The sequence below is a fragment of the Orbicella franksi genome, chromosome 3 (assembly GCF_964199315.1).
Source record: "Orbicella franksi chromosome 3, jaOrbFran1.1, whole genome shotgun sequence".
NCBI lineage: Eukaryota > Metazoa > Cnidaria > Anthozoa > Scleractinia > Merulinidae > Orbicella > Orbicella franksi.
The window spans coordinates 4,134,709-4,156,495 of record NC_138147.1 but is presented as its reverse complement, the minus strand read 5'-3'; the positions used below and the strand labels follow the sequence as shown (position 1 = coordinate 4,156,495).

The 21,787-nt window shown below is 40.4% G+C and overlaps 2 protein-coding genes across 2 annotated transcripts in view; both read left to right on the top strand.

The window, feature by feature from the left end:
* The window catches only part of LOC145480755 (phthioceranic/hydroxyphthioceranic acid synthase-like), a 32,116-nt gene extending 14,509 nt beyond the window's left edge, over window positions 1–17,607 (top strand). Inside the window, exons 4-13 of the mRNA XM_081459076.1 lie at window positions 684–3,127; window positions 3,255–3,417; window positions 3,758–4,036; window positions 4,211–4,596; window positions 4,878–5,174; window positions 5,496–5,813; window positions 6,561–6,791; window positions 6,984–7,305; window positions 8,085–8,213; window positions 8,668–17,607. Of these exons, the coding sequence (XP_081315202.1) occupies window positions 684–3,127; window positions 3,255–3,417; window positions 3,758–4,036; window positions 4,211–4,596; window positions 4,878–5,174; window positions 5,496–5,813; window positions 6,561–6,791; window positions 6,984–7,305; window positions 8,085–8,213; window positions 8,668–8,888 (4,790 nt within the window). The 3' untranslated portion in view covers window positions 8,889–17,607. The remainder of the gene's footprint in view (window positions 1–683; window positions 3,128–3,254; window positions 3,418–3,757; window positions 4,037–4,210; window positions 4,597–4,877; window positions 5,175–5,495; window positions 5,814–6,560; window positions 6,792–6,983; window positions 7,306–8,084; window positions 8,214–8,667) is intronic.
* Window positions 17,608–17,616: 9 nt separating this feature from the next.
* Window positions 17,617–21,787, top strand: part of LOC145480753 (mycolipanoate synthase-like) — a 29,853-nt gene continuing 25,682 nt past the window's right edge. The window contains exons 1-2 of the mRNA XM_081459074.1: window positions 17,617–18,566; window positions 18,949–21,338. Coding sequence (XP_081315200.1) covers window positions 21,169–21,338 — 170 coding nt within the window. The 5' untranslated portion in view covers window positions 17,617–18,566; window positions 18,949–21,168. The remainder of the gene's footprint in view (window positions 18,567–18,948; window positions 21,339–21,787) is intronic.

The following is a 21,787-nucleotide window of genomic DNA, read 5'->3' as shown; positions in this document are numbered from 1 at the left end:
TGACCAATAACCCGCCATTAGTGTTTAACAATTATTCGCCTAGGCGCAGTGAAAATTGGTGAATATTCACCAATCTTCACTTCACCTTCGGCGAATAATTGTTTTAGTATAATTTTCAGAGGTGAATATCAAGAACTACAAAATAACGGACCAAAACATAAAAGTACAGACGCAGTTGCTCGTTTCCTTACACGTATGCAGCCGTAGTTTTAATAATAAGCTAAGGTGTACATTGATTGTGAATTAATTTAGACATCGGGTTCGACAGGGAAACGAACAAGCGAAACATTACGAAAATTAAATCCAGCCGGTACCCTTGTTTTATTGTTGTTGACTTCATTTACAGTTGTCATCATCGTCTAAAAATAAGTAGCCTATGCCTACTGGCGATCAAATATCCTGGTCTTGGAGTGATGTCTTTCCAGTAAATAAGAAATTTCAGTCAGCAGCTGTCCGCCATGTTTACTTGCCAAGATACCAAAGGTGGTGAGCTTAGTAACCAAGCTCGGAAATGTTATATTCACTATAAAGCGTCATAAGCCGAGTTTTTCGACGAATCAGAATGTCCAATTCTTATATTCACCTCTGGAAATTGTACTAATATTGATTATCTACCAAGCTTGGTCAACAATCCATAATATGGAAGGTAAACGTTCAATTGTTTCTTTTTTGTTTTCTCGCAGCTTCCAATGACGTTGGACCAGCCGTAAAGGAACTCATCACAAATATGACGACTATGCCGATGGAACATTTCAAAGAAATAACGGAGAGGTATGGCTTCAACTATGGGCCTAATTTCTGGATCATCAAGCAAATATGGCGGGGTGATAACGAGGGACTTTGCTTAGTTGACATCAGTGGATCGCCGGTCATTCAAAAAGAAGCTGCTGATTATGTGATCCATCCTTCCATTTTAGACACCTGTCTTCAATCTTGCTTTGTTCCACTTGGGAACTCAGAAACTGAAGACACCTCCGTTGTGCCAGTGGGTTTCAAGAGAATTTCTCTGTGCAACATGCCCTGTACCAAACAGCTGTACTGCCACGTCACGGCGGATGCGACTGAGTTTGGAAAATTTGATGTTTCCCTCATGAGTCCGTCCGGAAATGTCTTACTTACCATGAGTGAGTTTCGCATCACAGAATTGACTAGCACACCACGACGATTTCTCCTTGATGGCCTTGGCTATGAAATTCAGTGGATGGAGGATGAGTTACACGAACAGAGCAAAGCCTCACCAAACGTGACTTGCCTAGTGCTGAGAGAATCCACCGATTTCTCCGATTTGTTAGTCACAAGACTTCAGGAAGCTCAAGTCAATGTCATCACAGTTGAGCCGCCAAATGCCGGATGCTTCAACTCCAAGGCAGAAGAAGCAATCAGCGCAGCTTTTTCCAATGTACCACCTAGCCATTCATCCAACCTAAAGGTCATCAACATGTGGCCGGTAGAAACGACTCTCCTACCGAATAGCTTCGATGTGATTGATCAAGCCCAACGTCTCGCCTTAAGCAGCTCTGTCTTCTTGCTTAAGCTGGTGATTGAGAAGGAGTGGTTCGATACTCGACTGTTCCTCATCACCGAACGTACACAGCTGTTAGACGCCTGTGACAAGTCTCCTAGGACTGATACAATCCCGTGGGCTTCTACAGTCTGGGGTCTTCGACGAACAGCAAACCTCGAAGAATTCAATTTCAGGGTAACAGCTGTTGACCTGAACAACAAAAGAGATATACGTGAAGCCGGGTCCTTGATTGATGAGATTCTGGGCGACAGCATTGAAGAAGAAGTGGCCTTTCGGGATGGCAAACGTTTCATAAATCGTGTAGTGAGAACAACAATTTCCCCAGAGCAACCAAAAGCAATTAGAAGTGAACTGAAGAAGAAGAGGTCCATGTACTTATCATCTATTCCATCATCAAGAACACTCTGCCTGCGCGAAAACAGTCATTCAAAGACATCCGATTCTGAGCTCAAGATAGACCTGCTATATTGCTGGACACCCTCTCAATCACTGATAGATGTATCCAGACCAAGAGGATGTGTCTTCGTCGTTGGAAAGGTGACTGGTCTACCAGAAAACAGCGAAAACACTCAGCTACAGATTGGAGATGAGGTGTGTGGTGTCATCGCTTCTGGACGGGTCTCTCCCTCTCTTTCCATCCAAACCAACAACGTTTTTGTAAAACCAACCAGCGTGACGGAGGAACAAGCAGCTTACATCCCTGCGTGCCTAGCTATAGCTTCTCATGCTCTTCAAAGAGTTGAATCAGGAAAACACGAAAGCCTGAAATTACTGATACATGAAGCCAATCGTGGCCCTGGGCCAGCAGCAGTTGTCCTTGCAAGAACACTAGGACACAGAGTATTTTGCACCATCTCCGACACTTGCCAAACGTCCGCGAAAGCTCTTCTCCTTGAGTTGGGTGCGGAAAGAGTTGTGCGTCAGAGTTCCTATGGTCTGAAGGATAATTCTCTACACAGTTTTGATGCCGTCGTATTTTTTTACTCACCTCCTCCGAATGTCCTCCAAAAAAGTAATCGGTGTCTTAAACCAGGAGGACGAGTTGTCATCTTGAGTTCCGAGTTTGAAGGTGACGTTGTTATTCCCGCAAATGCAAATGTGAGATATGAGAGAGAGGACATAACAGACATTCTCCGGTCACCTCTGGCTTTTGAGAAGCTCAGTTTAGAAAGTCTGACATTGTTGGAAGGCAAAGAAGTCCTGGAAAAGCTTCTAGGAATACAGCTGGTGTCCTCAGACTTGGCAACGTCAATACAGGCTGCCAACGAGTCCATTGACAAACTTACATCTCCAAACCACCAAACGAAGGGAACCTCAAGCATTTCGTATCTAATTCACTCGTTTCCACCGCCTGAAAAAGAGAGTGACCTTAACAAGATTCCTGTCCTTCCATGTGGCCTAGATGAATGTGGCTTGAAAAAGGACAGAACATACTTGGTAGCAGGAGGGCTTCGAGGTTTTGGATTTGAAGTGGCCTGCTGGATGGCAGAGAATGGTGCAACGTCAATAGGGCTTATTAGTCGATCAAAGCCCTCAGATGGCAAAAGTCGAGAAATACGAGAGATAGAAGAAAGGACAGGCGCAAAGATCTATACGTTCCAGGTATGTCGTTTCCATAGCTAAAAGCTTTGGTAGGTACGAGACCTTAAAGAAAGTTTTTGACGAAGAAAAGCATGTCAAAAATCTTAAAAGTACTCATAAGTAAATTTCATATTTTTGTCTCTCATAGACTGACATCTCCAGCGACGAACAAATGTCCTCCTTTAAAGAGCAGCTTCGACCTCTTCCAAGTGTTGCTGGTATCGTACACTCTGCCATGGTCTTAAGAGATGAGTTTGTCAAAGAGTGGACATTTGAGAGCTTCACAGATGTCATGGGTCCTAAAATAAAAGGTAATATGCCTATTCGCGCGTATCTATTATTATCCGAAACAACGGTACCAAGAAACCATTTAGCGCCCTTCTTGCAATAAGCTGCTGTTATTGAATTAAGGCATACTCTGAATCTGGTCTGTAAAATAAGCGCTCCAATGCCAGTGAGCTCCCATATTTGTCACTTTATTCTTTCGTTGCACGCTTTCGCTGTGATATTCCCAACGAGCTTCTCAAGAACTTTAACATGTTATGAGAATGTTACAATAAGTTCGCCATTCCCAGTGAAAATCCTCTCTTAAGCTCCGGTTATAAAATTAGTGGCCTAAGAGCTAAATCCAATCATTCAATTCATTGTTAGGTTCCTTCTTGCTGCACCAAATGAGCTTGGAAATGGATCTTGATTTCTTCGTCATGTTTTCGTCCATGGCTTCAATATTTGGTAACATGGGACAATCGTCATACTCAGGCTGCAACGCTTTTCAAGATTCTCTTGCCCAGTACCGACGAGACGTGCTCGGTCTTCCTGGACTTTCGATTAACTGGGGACCAATCAGTGGAGCTGGCGTAATGGAAAGGGAAAGTGCTGTAGCTAAACTGCTGACCATAGCAGGACTGGGCTTTATTGATGCCAGAGAGGGTAAGCTGTAAAGCTATTAGTAAATTAAAACTCATAGGTTACTATGTGCCTAACATTCTCACAAGATCGTTTTTTCGAAGGCTCGAGAGTCCATTAAAAAACGGCGTAGTCGTCAATTTAAATTCATGGAGTCAACCATCACACTTTGAGTATTACTGCTAACTATTATTGCAGGAGTCCAACACATGATCAAAGTGTTAACTGAAGAACCGAGCCGCTTCCAAATCGGTCTTTGTGGTGTGGATTGGCCTCGATTCATAAAAAGTAACACCGGGCTGAGGAAGACGTCTCGACTCTCGATAATCACTGCTGAAATTAGCACTTCTGAGACCCAGACTTCCTCAGAGTCTCTGGTGCAAAGAATTATGATGGAGAAGAACCCAGAAAGGAAAAGCGAGCTTGTCAAGGAGTACATTACTTTGTGCGTGAGAGAATGGACAGGAATGTCCTCGCGCTCTGAGACTGATCTCAACAAGAGCTTGTACAGCTACGGTATCGACTCAACCGCGGCTTTGACCATTAAAATGCAACTTGAAGCCAATTTGCAGGTTTCCTTTGAGGTGGGTTGCTTAATCACATTTGAATTCAAAGGATGACTAAGATCTACCTCCCCTTAAAGTGTCCATTTTTTGGCTTCATTCATCATTTTACTAAAGATTGATTCCTCTAAAGTTAAGTTTCAGTGAAATTCAGTTCCCATATTCATCTCTCTTGGTTATCATTAGCATGTACGTGACATTTCTTGGTAACAGATACTGAGTTGTAGTGCTGTAGTCAGTGTATAAAATTGTTTTACACATTTCCGAATTGAAACCAGTAATTAATCTTTTACTTTTTTCAGACTTTCTACTTCATGCAGCCTGATACCACTCCACTAAAACTAGGAAGAGATATCACAGCCAAACTTATCGGACAAGCATCGAGTAATCAAACTCAGAGTACCGAGAACCGAAACGATGGACCTGCTCAGGCACAATCAATGGCGGACACATCTTCGTCACCCAGTACGTCAGACAGTCAAGTACAAGTTGTACCGCTGCACACTCCTGCTGGCGCAGCTATCAAGTTCTTCTGTGTACATCCATCACACCGCTATGCGTTGAATTTGGTGCCAATTTCTACGGGATTTCAAGGCCAGGTAAATATCAGTCCGTGGAAAAAACATTTCCAAGAGCTCTAGACCCCGTTGCTAGTGACAAATTCTCCTCATCGATCTCTATACTTTTCATATACTTATAGCTGGGAGAATCTGTCTAAAGTCACATGGTTCTTCAAAGTTGAGGTTGATACAGTCCCTTTCACTTTTATTCACTTTTAGCCAGCAACGCTGACTCCATTCTGTATAAATTTTTTTTTTTTATGTTTCTTTCTTATTTGTCTTCCAAAGGTTTAAACCGTTATCTTACAAGCTAAAATAGTGATTACTGCGTAATTGACATGTTCTCTTTCTTCTCTCTAGGAATTGGTATCCTTCTATGCACTGGGCTTTACTGACCCAACAGTGGTGAGTGAGGACTGGGGTGGAGTACGTGAACTTGCTGCACATTACGTTCAACTGATCAGTGAGGAGCAGCGCCATGGACCGTACTTTCTTGGCGGATATTCCTACGGAGGGCTTCTTGCGTACGAAATGGCGTCTTTGTTGACAGAGCAGAACCAGAGGGTAGAATTTGTAGCCATGGTTGACACATTTCCGTGGTATTCCCGTTCACAGACTGTCAGCACTAGGCTGGCTTCCATGCAGGAGAATGCTAATTCGCCACATCGACATATTCAGGTTCGTGAGAGGTGGTCATAGCATGGACACTTATCTCAATTGTGACATAGCGGTTATCTTGGTGGCCCATACGCACTATGCTGACCACAATTGTCCCCATCAAATTTTCACTTTGATCAACGCGTCTACACTTAAGCCCCGTTCACACTGCGCCGAAGAAATTTGAAAACGGCCTTTTTCACTCTGAAAAGGCAACAAAGCTCCATTTTCAAAATGTTCTCCGGCAACACCAAAACTCAAAGCCGTTTTTGTGACGGTTTAGTGTGGACGGTAGGCCTAACCGTTGAAATAAGGCTGCGCTTTCGAATTTCTCCGACGTATAGTGTGGACGGGGCCTTAAAAATTAACGACTAATTTTCTAACCACAAAATTTGACTCTCTGTTGGCGGAGAAACATCTTAACTGTTTTTCTCTTTAAAATTCGGTGTTGACCTTTGACAAGAACTTGTCTTGCTCTGAGGTAACACGACGCCGCTTTGGAAGATTGTTAAAGGTTAACAAAACATGGTGCAGGTACAATCACTGTCTGCACCTCTAAACTGCAAAACAGACGAAATTCACCGAGTGCGGATGGGCCCCTTTACCATTAACAAAATCTCCAGACATGTAACGCGCTGATGAGTTTGTCCATAATTTGAAACACCACAGCTAAAGGGCGGGTCAGCCCCATCATCGACAGTAGTACTATGTTACTTTTATTGTGACGGAGGGATTCACATAAAGTTATTCATTTCTTCGTGTTTTCAGCTTCAGTTTGAAAACTTTCTGAAAAAGCTTGCAGTAGATTCCTTGAAGATGGATGCAGACGAATATAAACAGTTGAAAGAGGCGCACACTCAAGACTGGATCATAGAGGAACTACAGAAGAGGAGCTTGGAGAAAGGCATCGCCACGTACAATTTGAGGGCCCTCAGAGAGGCTCTTCTGAGGAACCAACGTATTGCCAATAGGACACATCAAGAATGGCAGCCCCCTCAGGTATAGGCGCTTTAATTAAATGGAAATTACAAAACCAATCCATATAACGGACTCTTGTATAACGAAGGTCCTTTGGAACCTATTGCAATTTTGGGGAAAACGGTACTCGATGCGTTGACTGCAACACGAGTAGAGTAAAATTATTAAACTTTGACATAATAGCTCTTTTCTTGACTCTTTTTCTATTATTAGGTTCGTTATCGCGGTCCCCTCACCTTTCTCAAAAGCCAAAACGCCCGCTTCTCGCCCACGCTTCGCTCATCGGACAGTGTCGAGGAAGTATGGGGCCAGTTGGTCGATGGAGGTACAACGGTGCTCGTTTGTCCTGGTGACCATTACTCATTGAGTGAGTTACCCAATGCTCACGTAACAGGTAGTATCCTAGCGACAGCCCTTGCATTCAACTACCGCTTGTTGTTCCCGGAATTCCCCAGACCCTCAAGAACATTCCGTCAAAGACGAGCCGTGGAAAAACTTTGCAGCGGAGTAAAAGTATTTCTCCACTCAAAGAAAGGTAATTTGCTCTGACAGCGTTTCAATGATGAAAAGTCGGCTGATAGCTTTTATTTCACTTCCGAGTATCGTTACGTCGTTATTAGAGAATGGTTTAAAGACGCGCTGAATGTTTATTCTCTGGCGAAGGAAGTAGAGCAGTAGCAGAATGATCTTGTAGGACAGCGCTCGGCAAATAACAAAAACCTCTAGAGTGTGACGAGCGCTAAAAAGATGGATTGCAATATGGACACATTTAAAACGCTTAAGTCCACGCTTGTCCACGCCTGTAAATCGTATTCTTTTAAATGTTTTCACCAGTTTGTTGAAACGTATAGCGTACTTTCCCACCATAATTTGAGCCGCCATGCAATGCTCTTTGGATTACGACCCAAACTGCGAAGAAGACTGGAGATGACGTAAATGCTTTCTCTCTTTAAATGCTGTCAGTTTTTAACTGATTCCTTGAATAGACCATTTTACAGTTGTCTGCTCAATGACCTGGCCTTTGAATGGCAGCGAAGCTGGAGGTGACTTTGTTTTGACACAGACCTCACTGCTTTTGTTGTGTAAATCAAGTTGTTTTAATGCTAACTAGGTGGATTTACCTGACAAAAGTAGAGGTCTGTATCAAAGCAAGGTCACCTCCAGCCTCGCTGTTATTTAAAGGCCAGGTCACCTAGCAGACAACTGTAAAATGGTCTATTGAGGAAATATTTCCTATGACTTTCAGTTGACCCGACAGTTTGCATCTTTGGTCTTGGGTTATTTCTAACGTTTTCTAACCATCTTCCTTTTTAGGAAACAAATGGCCACACTTTGGAGAAATATTTTTCACCGAGGATGCTCACAAACTTGAGTTGAGGTCAAGAATCGAGGAAGGAGGAACGGACGAGAACGAGAAAACCAAAAAAATAATTGACCTGAAAGGTAACAAAACTCATGAGTTAATTAAGTTATTATCTTCGCCTAGGTTTGCATGGTTTGTTGAATTTGATGTGATTTTGTTGCCTGCAGAATTCGCAAAATTTCGAATAATTTAGAATGTTTTTTCCCCTTAGCTTTTGTCCTATGAACTGTATTTCAAGAGTAAAAAACGGCGCATATTACCAAGAGCTAAGAAAATCCGAACGAACGTTTTGGAAATTTCGAATTGATCAGGCCATGTATACAAGAAGGGACCCGGTTTTTTATTATCCCTTTCAAAGCAAAATTCGAACAAAATTAATGATTCCACCACATTGTGCATTGTCTTGTACAAAACACCTGGTAATTACGTCTTCTTTGTGTATGTGCTGTACTCGAACAGTGCATCCTTAAAACTATTTTTATATTGATAAGTTACACCTTAAAGTAAATTTGTCACTAAAAACCTTTCTTTCAGGCCTCCGCATGGTGCAGCCAGGGCGACTCGTCTCCAGTGCCCAGAAGTATGCCTGGCGCAAGCGAAGAGTCGGAGCTCATCAAAGTGGGAACCTGGGACAAGTTGCGTCCGTCATAACAGGTCGACGAGTTTACAACTTGGAATTCACTGATTATTCCGATCTAAAAGCGTTCTTTAACATGATAGAAGCTGTATTTGGAGTGACATTGTTGACTAGTTAGAACTGTAGCGGCATACACACTCATGACACAACAACTTTAGTTTTAAAAGGCTACGTCATTTGCAACTTGAAGGTCCTCCTTGTTTAAATAAAAATCGAGCCATTTTTCCAAATTTCTCTTCTAACTTTTACCATTGGCTCACCTAAGAGCTATCTAGTGAGTTTTTACACGATTGTGATAAATTTGTTGACGGCAATCTTGATTAGTCACAACTTTGGTGGTCCTTGTTAGGAACAGCAGAAACGGAGCCATTTTAGCCATTGCTTCTGAAACATTTAACCTTTTGCTGCAACAGTTTAGCTAGTAGCCTTTTACCCAAGTATATGTAAATTTATTTGCAGCAAACGTTCGTGATTTGTAAGTTCTCGTTGTCAGATTAAAAAGTATACTATTCCACTATTTCTCTGACATTTGATCATTTAGTGCAAGAAGTTGTCTAGTATTTAGGCCGTTGTTTTTATCATTTTCATTTAGGAATAATTTTGTTGCTATGAAGACGCTCTCTAAGATTATTGATCAGAATTGATTGTTTTACTTCAATTCTATAAGTTTTTAGCTCATGTTTCGCTAGATAAGTTTCTTAGACAACTCTCTTTGTTGCGTAACGTTTATGCTTTTCAACTGTAGAATTTATCATGATTTTCAAATGAGCTTTATTTTTTAGGCGTTTTGAAGCTCTCTAAGGAGAGCTATGAAATAGTGTAAACGTTCGCAAGCAGTGGTGAATCTAGGGGAAGCCCCCCCCCCCAAGAAAAAAGAAGGAAGGAAGAAAAGCCGGCGGGGACAGCACCCCCCTCCCTCCCCCCCCCCCTTAGCTCAAGGTCTAGATCCGCCACTGACAAAGGCCACATTTTCTTTGGTTAAAGACTCTTTAACTTTTCTAGTGCTTTTTTTCTGTCTGTGGTTCTTGCTTGTTGAACGTTTTCCCTGAAGTTTTATGTAGTCTTACACATTGGCATAATACTGCTTTTTTAGTTTTAGTTTTTGATAACGCTGAATTCAAAATTGGTTATTTTGAGAGCATTTAGTGCCTGGTCCCTCGGGTTGGGAGAATAGCTTAATTTTTCACCTCCTTATGATATCGATGCTTCCCTCGGCTTTTCCTATCAATTATTTGAAAGAGAAAACTCAATTTGTTCGTTCCGAGAAACATTATTGTCTTGGCATATTACCAGGTTCTCGAAACAGACATGAAATGAAATGTGAATAAGAGTTAGAATTTCTAACATTAATTAGAAACTGAGGCCCTTGGGACCAAAAAAAACGCTTAACCCATTTGTAAATTACGCAATGATCAAGTTATGATATCAGCTTATATTGATTTGTTCAGATTGACTGTGTGTTTAGCATCTGTTGAAATTTTCTGTATCTTTGTAAAATTGATCATCTCAATAGGGTTACAACTTGTTTTGTTTTATGACGCTTAGAAGAGTAAAGTTTTTAATAAAAGCATCCTTGTTAGATAAAATGATTTCGGGACTTTGATAACTGACCAAGGGGTCGAACATATTTAACACCTCCGTACTCAGAGCCCGCGCCCCTCTTGACCAGCGATCGGGAAACGCAAAGCTGGTCATGTCACGCAACATACACAAGGTTGAAGTAGTTCCATAAGCTCCATCCAAGAAAACACGCGGAAAACAACTATATTTACCAATATTTCTGATCTACACATCATTCTATATGTTTTCTACTGTAATTGCAAGGATGTTGAAGCTTCAACGAACGTATTTTACGAGTGAGAAGATGGCCTCCGCTTATTTGGGTAAGTCAATCGATTTCTTTAAATTTCAGAAGGCGTTGCGTAGCTAAATAGAACATAAACGCCGTTTAGGGAAACAATTTCACTGCGTGTCTTGTTAAATTCATTAATTTTGTTTGAGTTTCGCCACTGTATGGTGCAGGAACGATATAAAACGTCACGTTTGCCAAATAACGCTCAACTGATCTTCACCGGCGATAAAGTATTCCTAAACTGCTTCATGGTGAAATTCAAACAATTCAATCTGTATTTTCGCTATGAACAAATGTAAACGTACATCGTATATCAGTACATCCAAGTTGAATAAACTGATTGTCGCGGGCTATTAGATTGTTCGATTGTATACTGAACATAACGAAAGCCGATTTTGCGAATGCCTCTTCCTCTTCCGTGACGGAAACGACCTAAACAACTAATTTTCTTTTCTTTTCTGAAGAAAGTCAGTACGGCGGAAAGGAAGTTGAAGAAGTGGTTATTCTAGGACGGAGTAAATTGACTTCTGAATTGGTTTAAATCTGTTGCAATTGGCGGCAATATGATCACAAAAGTGGATCTCTTTAGGGAAAGTATTCCTCCATCTAAGTGAGCCAGAGCTTCGTTGAGGGATCAGTGCAGTCGAGAAGGAACATAGTATTCTCAGAAAATCCCATAACAAAAGCATAGGCGTACGGGCCGGGGAGGGGGCAGCAACCCCCCCCCCCCCCTCCCAGTTCCAGATTTTTTTGTAATTTTTTGAGCAAAACGCTGATGATTCGGGCAAAAATACTCAGGAAAAAACATTTCAAAACGTTGTCAAGATCAGGTTTGTAGGCTACTTTCTTAATTGCCAAAACGGAGTTAAGGTCGAATGATGATGGATGGATATTCTTTCCATCAACAAAACAATGACAAAAGAATCAAAGCAAACGAAGGCCAAGACTTTTGTCTTTGTTGTTACTCTGAAAAAAGCCGTTTTGAATGGCTCCACAAAAAGCCGTTGTAAAGTTTTCTTGAACTTTTCGTACGAGGAAGAATTAACGTTTCTTTTCTAAGTTTTTGATTTTCACTAGGCTGTCGATCGAGGTCATAGAGTATGTGAGGTTTCAAAATAACTATTTTTGGAATGATTACAGAGATTACGTGAGAATTGTGAACGTCGTTGTTTTCAATCCGATTTGAGTGCGTTTGAACAACACTCACGCTTTCGGGCATTGTGTAAATTCTTTCGGGTAATAAGGTCTGCCTGCCTGAGCGGTATTTCGTTTTCACTTGTTACAGCGGAACGCAAGCAAAAGCGCAATCACAAGAAAAAGGAACAATTTTGATCCTTGTGCTTGCGCTTGTCCTTATGCCTGCGTCAAGACCGTCTTCGCGGTGGAAGAAGAATTATTGTTTGTGCTTTTGCTTGCGCTTGTTCTTGCGTCGCTAGTGAAAACCAGGCTTGAGGCATTGCACGTCGGAATTAGCGCTAAGTTAAGGTGGCTCCATAGGGTAATCATTTATGGCGTTGCGCGCGCAGGTGTTATGTTTTGAATGCTGTTTTTGCATTCGTTTTTACACCCAGTCCTCTCAAACTTATTACATGTAATAACCAATGATTAAATACTGTTTTACTATCATCTCTGTTAAAATTTTCGGTTTGTAATACGGTTTTAAGATATCGCTCCCCAATAATTTCTTCCACTTTATACGTGAAAACGTCATCATCATGAAAAAAACAAGATTAACATCCGTCCTCGTTGCAGCTCAGTAGAGCTATATGCAATCGCAAGTAACGAAGCTTCAACGGTCAGCTTGTGATGGTAATCATCATCGTCCCTCGTTGCTCCTCAACAGAGCTATATGCAGTCACGAGTATCGAAGCTTCAATGATTAGCTTGTGATGGAATAGAATAACTGAGCGAAAAGTGCGTGAAAAAGTACATTGCAGAGATAGAACTTTCCCACTTCCGTCATTTTGAACTCAATGTCACGAAACGTGGCATCAAATTAAAGCAGGTTTTCAAACGTTTTCCTCTCGTGCAAGTCTACTGCATTGCTTTTAGAGATTTGTTTCCTTTACAGAGAAATACAGGGCATACAAGCAACTAGTTATTAATAAACGTTCTTGGCTTTGTTCACCAAAGTCCGTGAAATGTCGGTGTTCGAAGGCAGCTGTGCTTCTGAGAGTCACTAGGGGAAGTTTGTTTTGATAACTCTTATGAAGAACACTATGCACTTTGGTAAAATGTGAGTCTATGCGGTCCAGTAGCCGAATGCTTTTAGTTCGAACTTAAGCGATTAGTATACACATCTTCCGTTGCATCTGTTTTGATAACATCCTGATCCTAGCTAGGTACGTGCACGTGCGGAGTTGATTCGTTGCCACGTGTATGTAACAAGGAACTTAAAAACATCTTAAGAACATTTCAGGGTCAACTGGTAAAACACAAAGAACGTTTAGGCTCAGTCCGAAAATTAGACGTTGTCACCAAAAAGAGTGAGATGAACGAAAGCGATCTAAAAGCCAGTTGCAGATAGCTTAAAGTGTAATATATATAAATATAAGCCAGTGACGTAATCCTACAAGGAATATTGGAATAACTCGAGTCTTATTATGGCTGAGTTACAGGCGGCTGCAAGTTTGAATCACGATTGCCGAGGTCTCTACTATGTTAAAATATTGAAGTAGTGATTTGTTTTCGATTTGGTTTGTGAGGGAGAAATACAAAAAAGGCCAGCTACCTTTTTCATAAAGACTGTTCACAAATTCGGGTCATAAGGTTACGTAATTCGTAATGAGATTTTAAGATATCGCTCCCCAACAATTTCTTCCACACGTGAAAAATTAATTTACACAACTGAACATCCCTTTAAAAGACCCTAAATGACGTAGCTAGGAAGACAAACAAAGGCATTCTGATGTTTGCTTAAATTTCTTCGTTGTCTCTTCGGCGGAATGCGGACGTTTGCTTCTGATGTATGCTTCTGATGTAAATGTTCTCATTTCAAGGGATGAGTTGTCTGTAACCGAGTCAGTGATTTGTCTCCATTTCTTCTTATTTCGGCCATCCATGGTGACGGTTACTTCTTCGTTTATTTATATACTATTCATGTAAATGCTACATAATTAACCCACTTTTCCAACTTCATCGTTTCTTGTCGATCGTGTCAACAAATATAATTTTAAAAGAGCGCTTAAGCAACCACAACGGCGACGCCGAAGACGACACCCAGTCAACAATGAATTTATATTTTATCAGTGAAATTCGCAATTGTCTAGATCTGTTCAGAACGCCAGTGGCTCTAAAAACATGCTAAGGCTAAATACGCAACGAAAGCGTTCAGTTGCAAATAGCAATACACAAAATTAGCTGTTGTCGTTCGCGTTCCTCAGACTAAGCAGAACTTGGTCATTTCACGTTGTTGTTGTGCAGAGGACAGCAACGAAATGTACAAAGATTTATAGCGCACGTGCACAGCCATTGTTCTACTCATTAAACCTTTTCGTTTTGTTTGGTGGCGTTCTCGTTGCCGGCTGGCGTCGTCCTGGTTCACTTAAGGTCCCTAATACCATTTGGAATGCGGATTCGAAAGTGTTGTTGATATTACCAAAATTAAGTGTCGTTCCATTTCATTGAGTGCTGAAACAGTAATCTCTTTTATGGATCCGAGGAATAAAACATTACGCCCAATTGAGCGGGCTGTTGCATTACATTGTACTTTTTGCATTGATAAACCACTGTCGAGAAAGTTCTGGCATTTGCTGGAGTAACTATATAATAGCCGAAATCTAAACTTTTTAATGATTACTTCCTGATTCTACCTAGGGACGAGCAAGTACATGTTAAATAGGAAAACATTAAGAATTTTCAGGCTTAGTTCGAAAATTAGACGTTGTTACAAAAAAGCGATCGAAAAGCCTGTTGCAGATAGCTTAATTAAAGTGTAATTTAAATTAGCAGGTAGATTGGGGGGATAAAATAATGTTGTGAACAAGTTCCGGGAACAGCTAAGCGACTACGCTTTGTGAAAAGTCGACCGACTTCTTTTTCTTCTTTTTTAAACTTATGGTCAAATTATGGTATCAAGATCGCAAACATTTTACATTGATTCAGTGCGCACAGGTGAATGTGGAAAAGACTGCTGTGTAATTTCCAAGTACTAACCTGCACTTCTGTTGCGTTCGACTTGCAAAATCGTTGGCGAGACACAATTTACCAGTTACGTAATCCTACAAGGAATATTGGAATAACTAGAGTCTTATCATGGTTGAATTACAGGTGACTGCCAAGTTTGAATCACAATTCAAGTCAGGCAAGAGGCTGGTTAATGCGATTTTTCTCTAACAATTCTCCTTGCAACGGCCTACATTAATATATTAAAATATTGAAGTAGTGATTTGTCGTTCGATGCAAAGTCCAGAACAGCTGCCGCAGGGTAGTTCAGGTAACGGTGCTTTATCATCATCATTATCATCATCATGAAAAACAAGATTAACATCCGTCCTCGTTGCACCTCAACAGAGCTATCTGCAGTTGCGAGTTTCGAAGCTTCAATGATTAGCTCGTGATGATAATCGTCATTGAAAACTGGACGAGAAATCTTTGGCCGTAAGAGAACTAAATAGGATAACTGAGCGAAAATTGCGTGAAAAAGTACATTGCAGAAATAGAACTTTCCCACTTCCTTGATTTTGAACTCAATGTCACGAAACGTGGCATCAAATTAAGGTAGGTTTTCAAACGTTTTTCCTCTCTTGCAAGTTTACTGCATTGCTTTTAGAAATGATTTATTTTTGTACAGAGAAGTACAGGGTTGTCATGCAAGTAACTGTTATTAATAAACGTTCTTCGCTGTTTTCACCAAAGTCCGTGAAATGACGGTGTTCGAAGGCAGTTGCGCTTCTGCGAGTCACTAGAGGAAGTTTGTTTTGATAACTGACTTATACAGAACAATTTGCACTTTGGTAAAATGCGAGTCTATGCGGTCCAGTAGCCGAATGCTTTTAGTTTTAGAGAGACTGTTCAAACATAAGCGATTACTTCACACATCTTTCGTTGTATCTGTTTTGATAACATCCTGATCCTAGCTAGGCACGTGCACGTGCGGAGTTGATTCGTTGCCACGTGTATGTAACAAGGAACTTAAAAACATCTTAAGAACATTTCAGGGTCAACTGGTAAAACACAAAGAACGTTTAGGCTCAGTCCGAAAATTAGACGTTGTCACCAAAAAGAGTGAGATGAACGAAAGCGATCTAAAAGCCAGTTGCAGATAGCTTAAAGTGTAATTTATATTAGCCATATAGATTGGTGGGTAAATTAATGTTATGAAGTGAATAAAGAGAAAGAAGATTTTTACTGTCTTGAGTCACTAACTCGAGTCTTTGACGTCTTATCGCAGAAACGAAAACATTTTGTGCAACTTTTGTTCTTCTTACTTGAATTCCTTCGGAAAATGAGATTCCATTAAATGTCCCTGAGAAGCTTGCAAGAGGTGTTTTCTTTTTAATTTTAGGTTTCGAGGCCAGCTAAGCCAGTGCACCGGTTTTTGTGAAACGTCGACCGACTTCTTTTTCTTCTTTTGTAAACATATGGTATGATCGCGAACACTTAACCTTGACTCAGTGCGTACAGGCGAATATAGAATGCTGTACGTCTTCCCAGTGCTAACCTGCACTTCTGTTGTCGGCGAGACACAATTTACCAGTGACGTAATCCTACAAGGAATATTGGAATAACTCGAGTCTTATTATGGCTGAGTTACAGCGACTGCCAAGTTTGAATCACGATTCAAGCCAGGCAAGAGGCCTGTTAACTTTTTTTTTTTTCTTTTTCTAACAATTCTCCTTGTCGAGGTCTCTATTATGTTAAAGTATTGGAGTAGTGATTTGTTTTCCATTTGTTTTGTGAGGGATAAATACAAAAAAGGCCAGCTACCTTTTTCATAAAGACTGTTCGCAAATTCGGGTCATAAGGTTACGTAATTCGTAATAAGATTTTAAGATATCGCTCCCCAATAATTTCTTCCTCTTTACACTTGAAAAATTAATTTACACAACTGAACATTCCTTTAAAAGACCCTAAATGACGTAGCTAGGAAGACAAACAAAGGCATTCTGATATTTGCTCAAATTTCTTCGTTTTTTGTTCCTGAGGAATGCGGACATTGTATTTGAAATTGAAATAGGTTCTGATTTAAACGTTTTCATTTCAAGAAATGAGTTGTCTGTAACCGAGTCAGTGATTTGCCTCGATTTCTTGTTACCAGTAAAATTCGCAGTTGTCTAGATCTCTTCAGACCGCCAATGGCTCTAAAAACATGCTAAGGCTAATTATGCAACGAAAGCGTTCGGTTCCAAACAGAAATACAAAAAAATTAGCCGTTGTCGTCGCGTTCCTCGGACTACGCAGAACGTAGACATTAATTTCACGTTTTTGTAGTGCAGAGGACAGCAAAGAAATGTGCAAAGATTTATAACGCACTTGCACAGTCATTGTTCTACTCATCAAACCTTTTCGTTTTGTTTGGTGGCGTTCTCGTTGTCGTCCGGCGTCGTCGTGGTTTCCTTAAACTCCCTAATACCATTTGGAATGCGGAGTCGAAGGTGTTCTTGAGATTACCAAAGTTAAGTGTCGTTCCTTTGAGTGCTGAAACAGTGATCTTTTTCATGGATCCGAGGAATAAAACATTACGCCCAATTGAGCGGGCTGTTGCGTTACATTGTACTTTTTACATTGAAAACCCACTGTGGAGAAAGTTCTGGCATTTGCTGGAATAACTATATAATAGCCGAAATCTAAACTTATTAATTGATTACTTCCTGATTCTAGCTAGGCACGAGCACGTACAGGTCAAATAGAAAAAAACCTTCAGGCTTAGTTCGGCAATCAGACGTTGTTACAAAAAAAAAAGAGTTAAATGGAACGAAAGCGATCTAAAAGCCTGTTGTAGATGGCTTAATTAAAGTATAATTTAAATTAGCAGATAATTTGTTGGGGGGGGGGGGGGGAATAATGTTGTGAACAAGTTCCGGGACCAGCTAAGCGAGAGTACGTTTTGTGAAAAGTCGATCAGCTTCTTTTTCTTCCTTTTTTAACTAATGGTCAAATTATGGTATCAAGATCGCAAGCATTTTACATTAATTCTGTGCGCACAGGTGAATGTGGTAAACACTGTTGTGCATCGTCCAAGTGCTAACCTGCCCTTCTGTTGCGTTCGACTTGCAAATCGTTGGCGAGACACAATTTGCCAGTTACGTAATCCTACAATGAATATTGGAAAAACTCAAGTATTATCATCGCTGAATTAAAGGTGGCTGCCAAGTTTGAATCACGATTCAAGCCAGGCAAGAAGCCGGTTAATGTTTTTGTTGTTGTTGTTGTTTTTTCTCTAACAATTCTCCTTGCCAAAGTCTACCTCTATATTGAAATATTGAAATACTGATTTGTTTTCGGTGCAAATTCTAGTACAACTATCGTAGAGTTGTTCAAGCGAAGGTGCTTTGCTATCATCATGATCATGAAAAAAATAACGATCAACATCTGTCCTCATTGCGTCATGGGACGCACAAGGCCTCAACGTCCCTTCCCTCTTCCCTGTCCCTTCTAAGCACGTGATGAAAATCGTCATTGAAGACTGGACGAGAAATCATTTGGCGGTAAAAATAACTAAACATAATAACTGAGTGAAAATTGCGTGAAAACAATACATTGCAGAAATGGAACTTTCCCTCTTTCGGGAATTTGAAATACAATATCAAATTAAAGCATCTTTTCAAACATTTTGCTCACATGCAGTTTACTGTGTTGCTTTTACGGTTGGTTTGTTCTTTACAGAGAAATACAGGGTTGTCATGCAAGTCAGCTAGTTGTTTTAATAACTAAGTAAACAAACGCTCTTGGCTTTCTTCAGTAAATCCCGTGAAATGAAATGAGTTTCATTCGAGGACAATTGTGCTTCAGAGAGTCACCAAAGGAAGTTCGTTTTGATAACTTTTTCAAAGAACCGAACAATACGAACTTTGGTAAAATGTGAGTTATGCAGTCCAGTAGCCAAATGCTTTTATTTTTAGAGAGATTGCTCGAAGATAAGCGATTAGTATACACATCTTCCGTTGTATTTGTTTTGGTAACTTCCTGATCCTAGTTAGGCACGTGCACGAGCGGAGTTGATTCATAGCCACGTGTGCGTAACAAGAAATTTCAAAACATCTTAAGAACATACCAGGGTCAAATGGAAAAACACTAAGAACTTTCAGGCTCAGTTCGAAAATTAGACGTTGTTACAAAGATAATAGAGTTTGATGAACGAAAGCGATCTAAAAGCCTGTTGCAGATAGCTTTAAGTTTAATTTAAGTAAGCAGGTAGATTCGGAGGGTAAATTCATGTCATGAAGTGAAGAAGATTTTTACTGCCTTGAGTCACTTACTCGAGTCTTTGACGTCTAATCACAGAAACGAAAACATTGTGTTCAATGTTTATTTCTTATTATTTGAATTTCTTTGAAAAAGAGATTCCCATAAATATCCTTAAGAAGTTTTCAAGAAGTGCTTTTTAATTTTAGGTTTCAAGGCCAGCTAACTGCGAGTGTACCGGTTTTGTGAAAAGTCGACCGAGTTGTTTTTCATCTTTTTTAAACTTCCTTCTTAAACTTATGGTCAAATTATGGCCTGAGCACAAACAGTTTGCCTTGAATCAGTGCCTACAGGCGAATAGACTGCTGTACGTCTTCCCAGTGCTAACCTGCGCTTCTGTCGCGTTCGACCAGCAAATTCATTGACGAGGCACAATTTACCAGTTAGGTAATCCTACAAGGAATATTGGAGTAACTCGAGTCTTATTATGACTGAGTTACAGGCGGCTGCCAAGTTTGAATCACGATTCAAGCCAGGCAAGACGCCGGTTAATGTTCTTTTTCCTTCTAACAATTCTCCTTGCCAAGGTCTATATTATATTAAAATATTGAAGTAGTGATTTCTTTTCGATGCAATGTCCAGTACAACTTCCGTGAAGTTGTTCAAGTATCGGTGCTTTGCTATCATCATCATTATCATGAATAAAAATATCAACATCCGTCCTCGTTGCGCCATGGGACGCATTTTAGACCTCAACGGTGCTATATATACTGTCGAAACCTCGATAATCCTGACCCTTGTTAACTTGTGATGGAAATCGCCATTGAAAACTGGACGAGAAATCGTTGGCGGTAAAGTGAAAAGTTGAGTGAGACATCGAGTGTATGCAAACTAAACAGAGTAACAGAGTGAAAATTAAGTCAAAGAGTAGATAGCAGAAATAGAACTTTCCCACTTCCGTCATTTTGAACTCCCAGTCACGAAATACGGTATCAAATTAACGCAGCTTTTCAATCGTTTTGCTCACGTGCAAGTTAATTGCTTTGCTATTAGAGATTATTGGCCATCTTAACAGAGAAATACCGAGTCGCCATACGAGTAGCTAGGTATTTATGATAAACGTTCTTGAATTTGTTCACCAAAGGCCATAAAATGACGGAGTTCGAAGGCAGTTGTGCTTCTGAGAGTCACTAAGGAAGTTAGTTTTGATAACCTTTTCAAAGAATTCGAACACTTTGAACTTTGGTAAAATGTGAGTCTATGCGGTCCAGTAGCCGAACGCTTTTAATTTTAGGGAGATATGCGAACATAAGCGATTAGTTTACACATCCTCTGTTGTATCTGCTTTGATAACATCCTGATCCTAGTTAGGCACACTCCATTAATTGTCACGTGTACATGACAAGGAACTTAAAACATCTAAAGAACATTTCAGAGTGAAATGGCTAGACACGCGCACGCGCGGCTTGAACAGCTTCCACGCTTAAACATTTTCCGTTGTAGCTGTTTTGATGAACTTCCTGATCCTAGCTAGGCACGTGCACGTGCGGATTGATTCATTAGACAGGTGCAGGTGATATGGAACCTAAAAACATTTCAGGGTCAAATGGAGGAAAACTAGGAACTTTCAGGCTCAGTTGAAAAATTAGATGTTGTTACAAAATAAAAAGAGTGAGACGAACGAAGGCGATCTAAAGGCCTTTGGCAGATAGCTTAATTAAAGTGTAATTTAAGTTGGCACATAGATTCGAGCCGGGTAACTGATTCATCTTATGAAGTGAAGTAAAAGAAAGAAGATTTGTAAACTTCCTTGAGTCACTATAAGGCCGAGTCTTTGACGTCTTATCGCAGAAACGAAAACATTGTGTTCAATGCTTATTCTTATTGTTCGAAGTTCTTTGGAAAAAAGGTTTCAGTAACAAGCTTTCAAGGAGTGCTTTTTAATTTTATGTTTCGAGGCCAGCAAAGTGAGTACACGTTTTGTGAAAAGTCGACTGTTACATAATCCTAATAGGAATATTGTAAATATTGACAATTTTTTGCGAATGCGGAAACTTCAAAGCTATACTTGTTGCGTATTGGGGTAAAGCAGATGTATGTTCTTGGAGTGCTGAAGAGGAAATTGGTTTTGTTCCTCATGCACTGACAACGTTTGTGACAAACTTTGCAGCTATAACTGGGGTATAAATATCTCTGCACGATGTTTCTGCTCATTAGAGTGGAGTTTTGCCTACAGAGTACTTCTCGAATTGATATCTTCCAGTCGACAAAGTTCAGTGGTAGTACTCGCTGGGATAACTCGAGTCTTATCATGGCCGAGTTTGAGGCGGCTGCCAAGTTGAATCAAGATTCAAGCAAAGCAAGTGGCCGGTTAGTGCCTTTTCTCTTCCTCGTAATCATTCGGTCCCTTGTCATAGTTTAATGTTACTGTACGTTGTAATAGTTTTTTTTTTTTTTTTTTTTCGTGTTCATGGAATGCCAAGGTCAGTCCGACTGCTCTTCTCGGCCAATAAGGATTACGAATTTGTTTAAAAAACAAATGTTTCCTTTAAATGACCCTTCAACTCCTGGCCTGGGGAAGATAATAAAACCGTTAGAGTTGTTTAAGAAACGACTGTATAATTTATACAAATATCGAAGCTTCGATAATCCTGTCTCTTCGGGTTTGGAATTGTCATTAAAAGTGGGACATCGCTGGTATAAGATCAAAAGTCGCAATGTGTTTCTAAAAGTTGAACAGTGCAACTGAGTGAAACTCGTATAAGAAGAGCAGGTTGCAAGCATGAAAAGTAAATTGAACTTTCGGACTTCCGTGAATT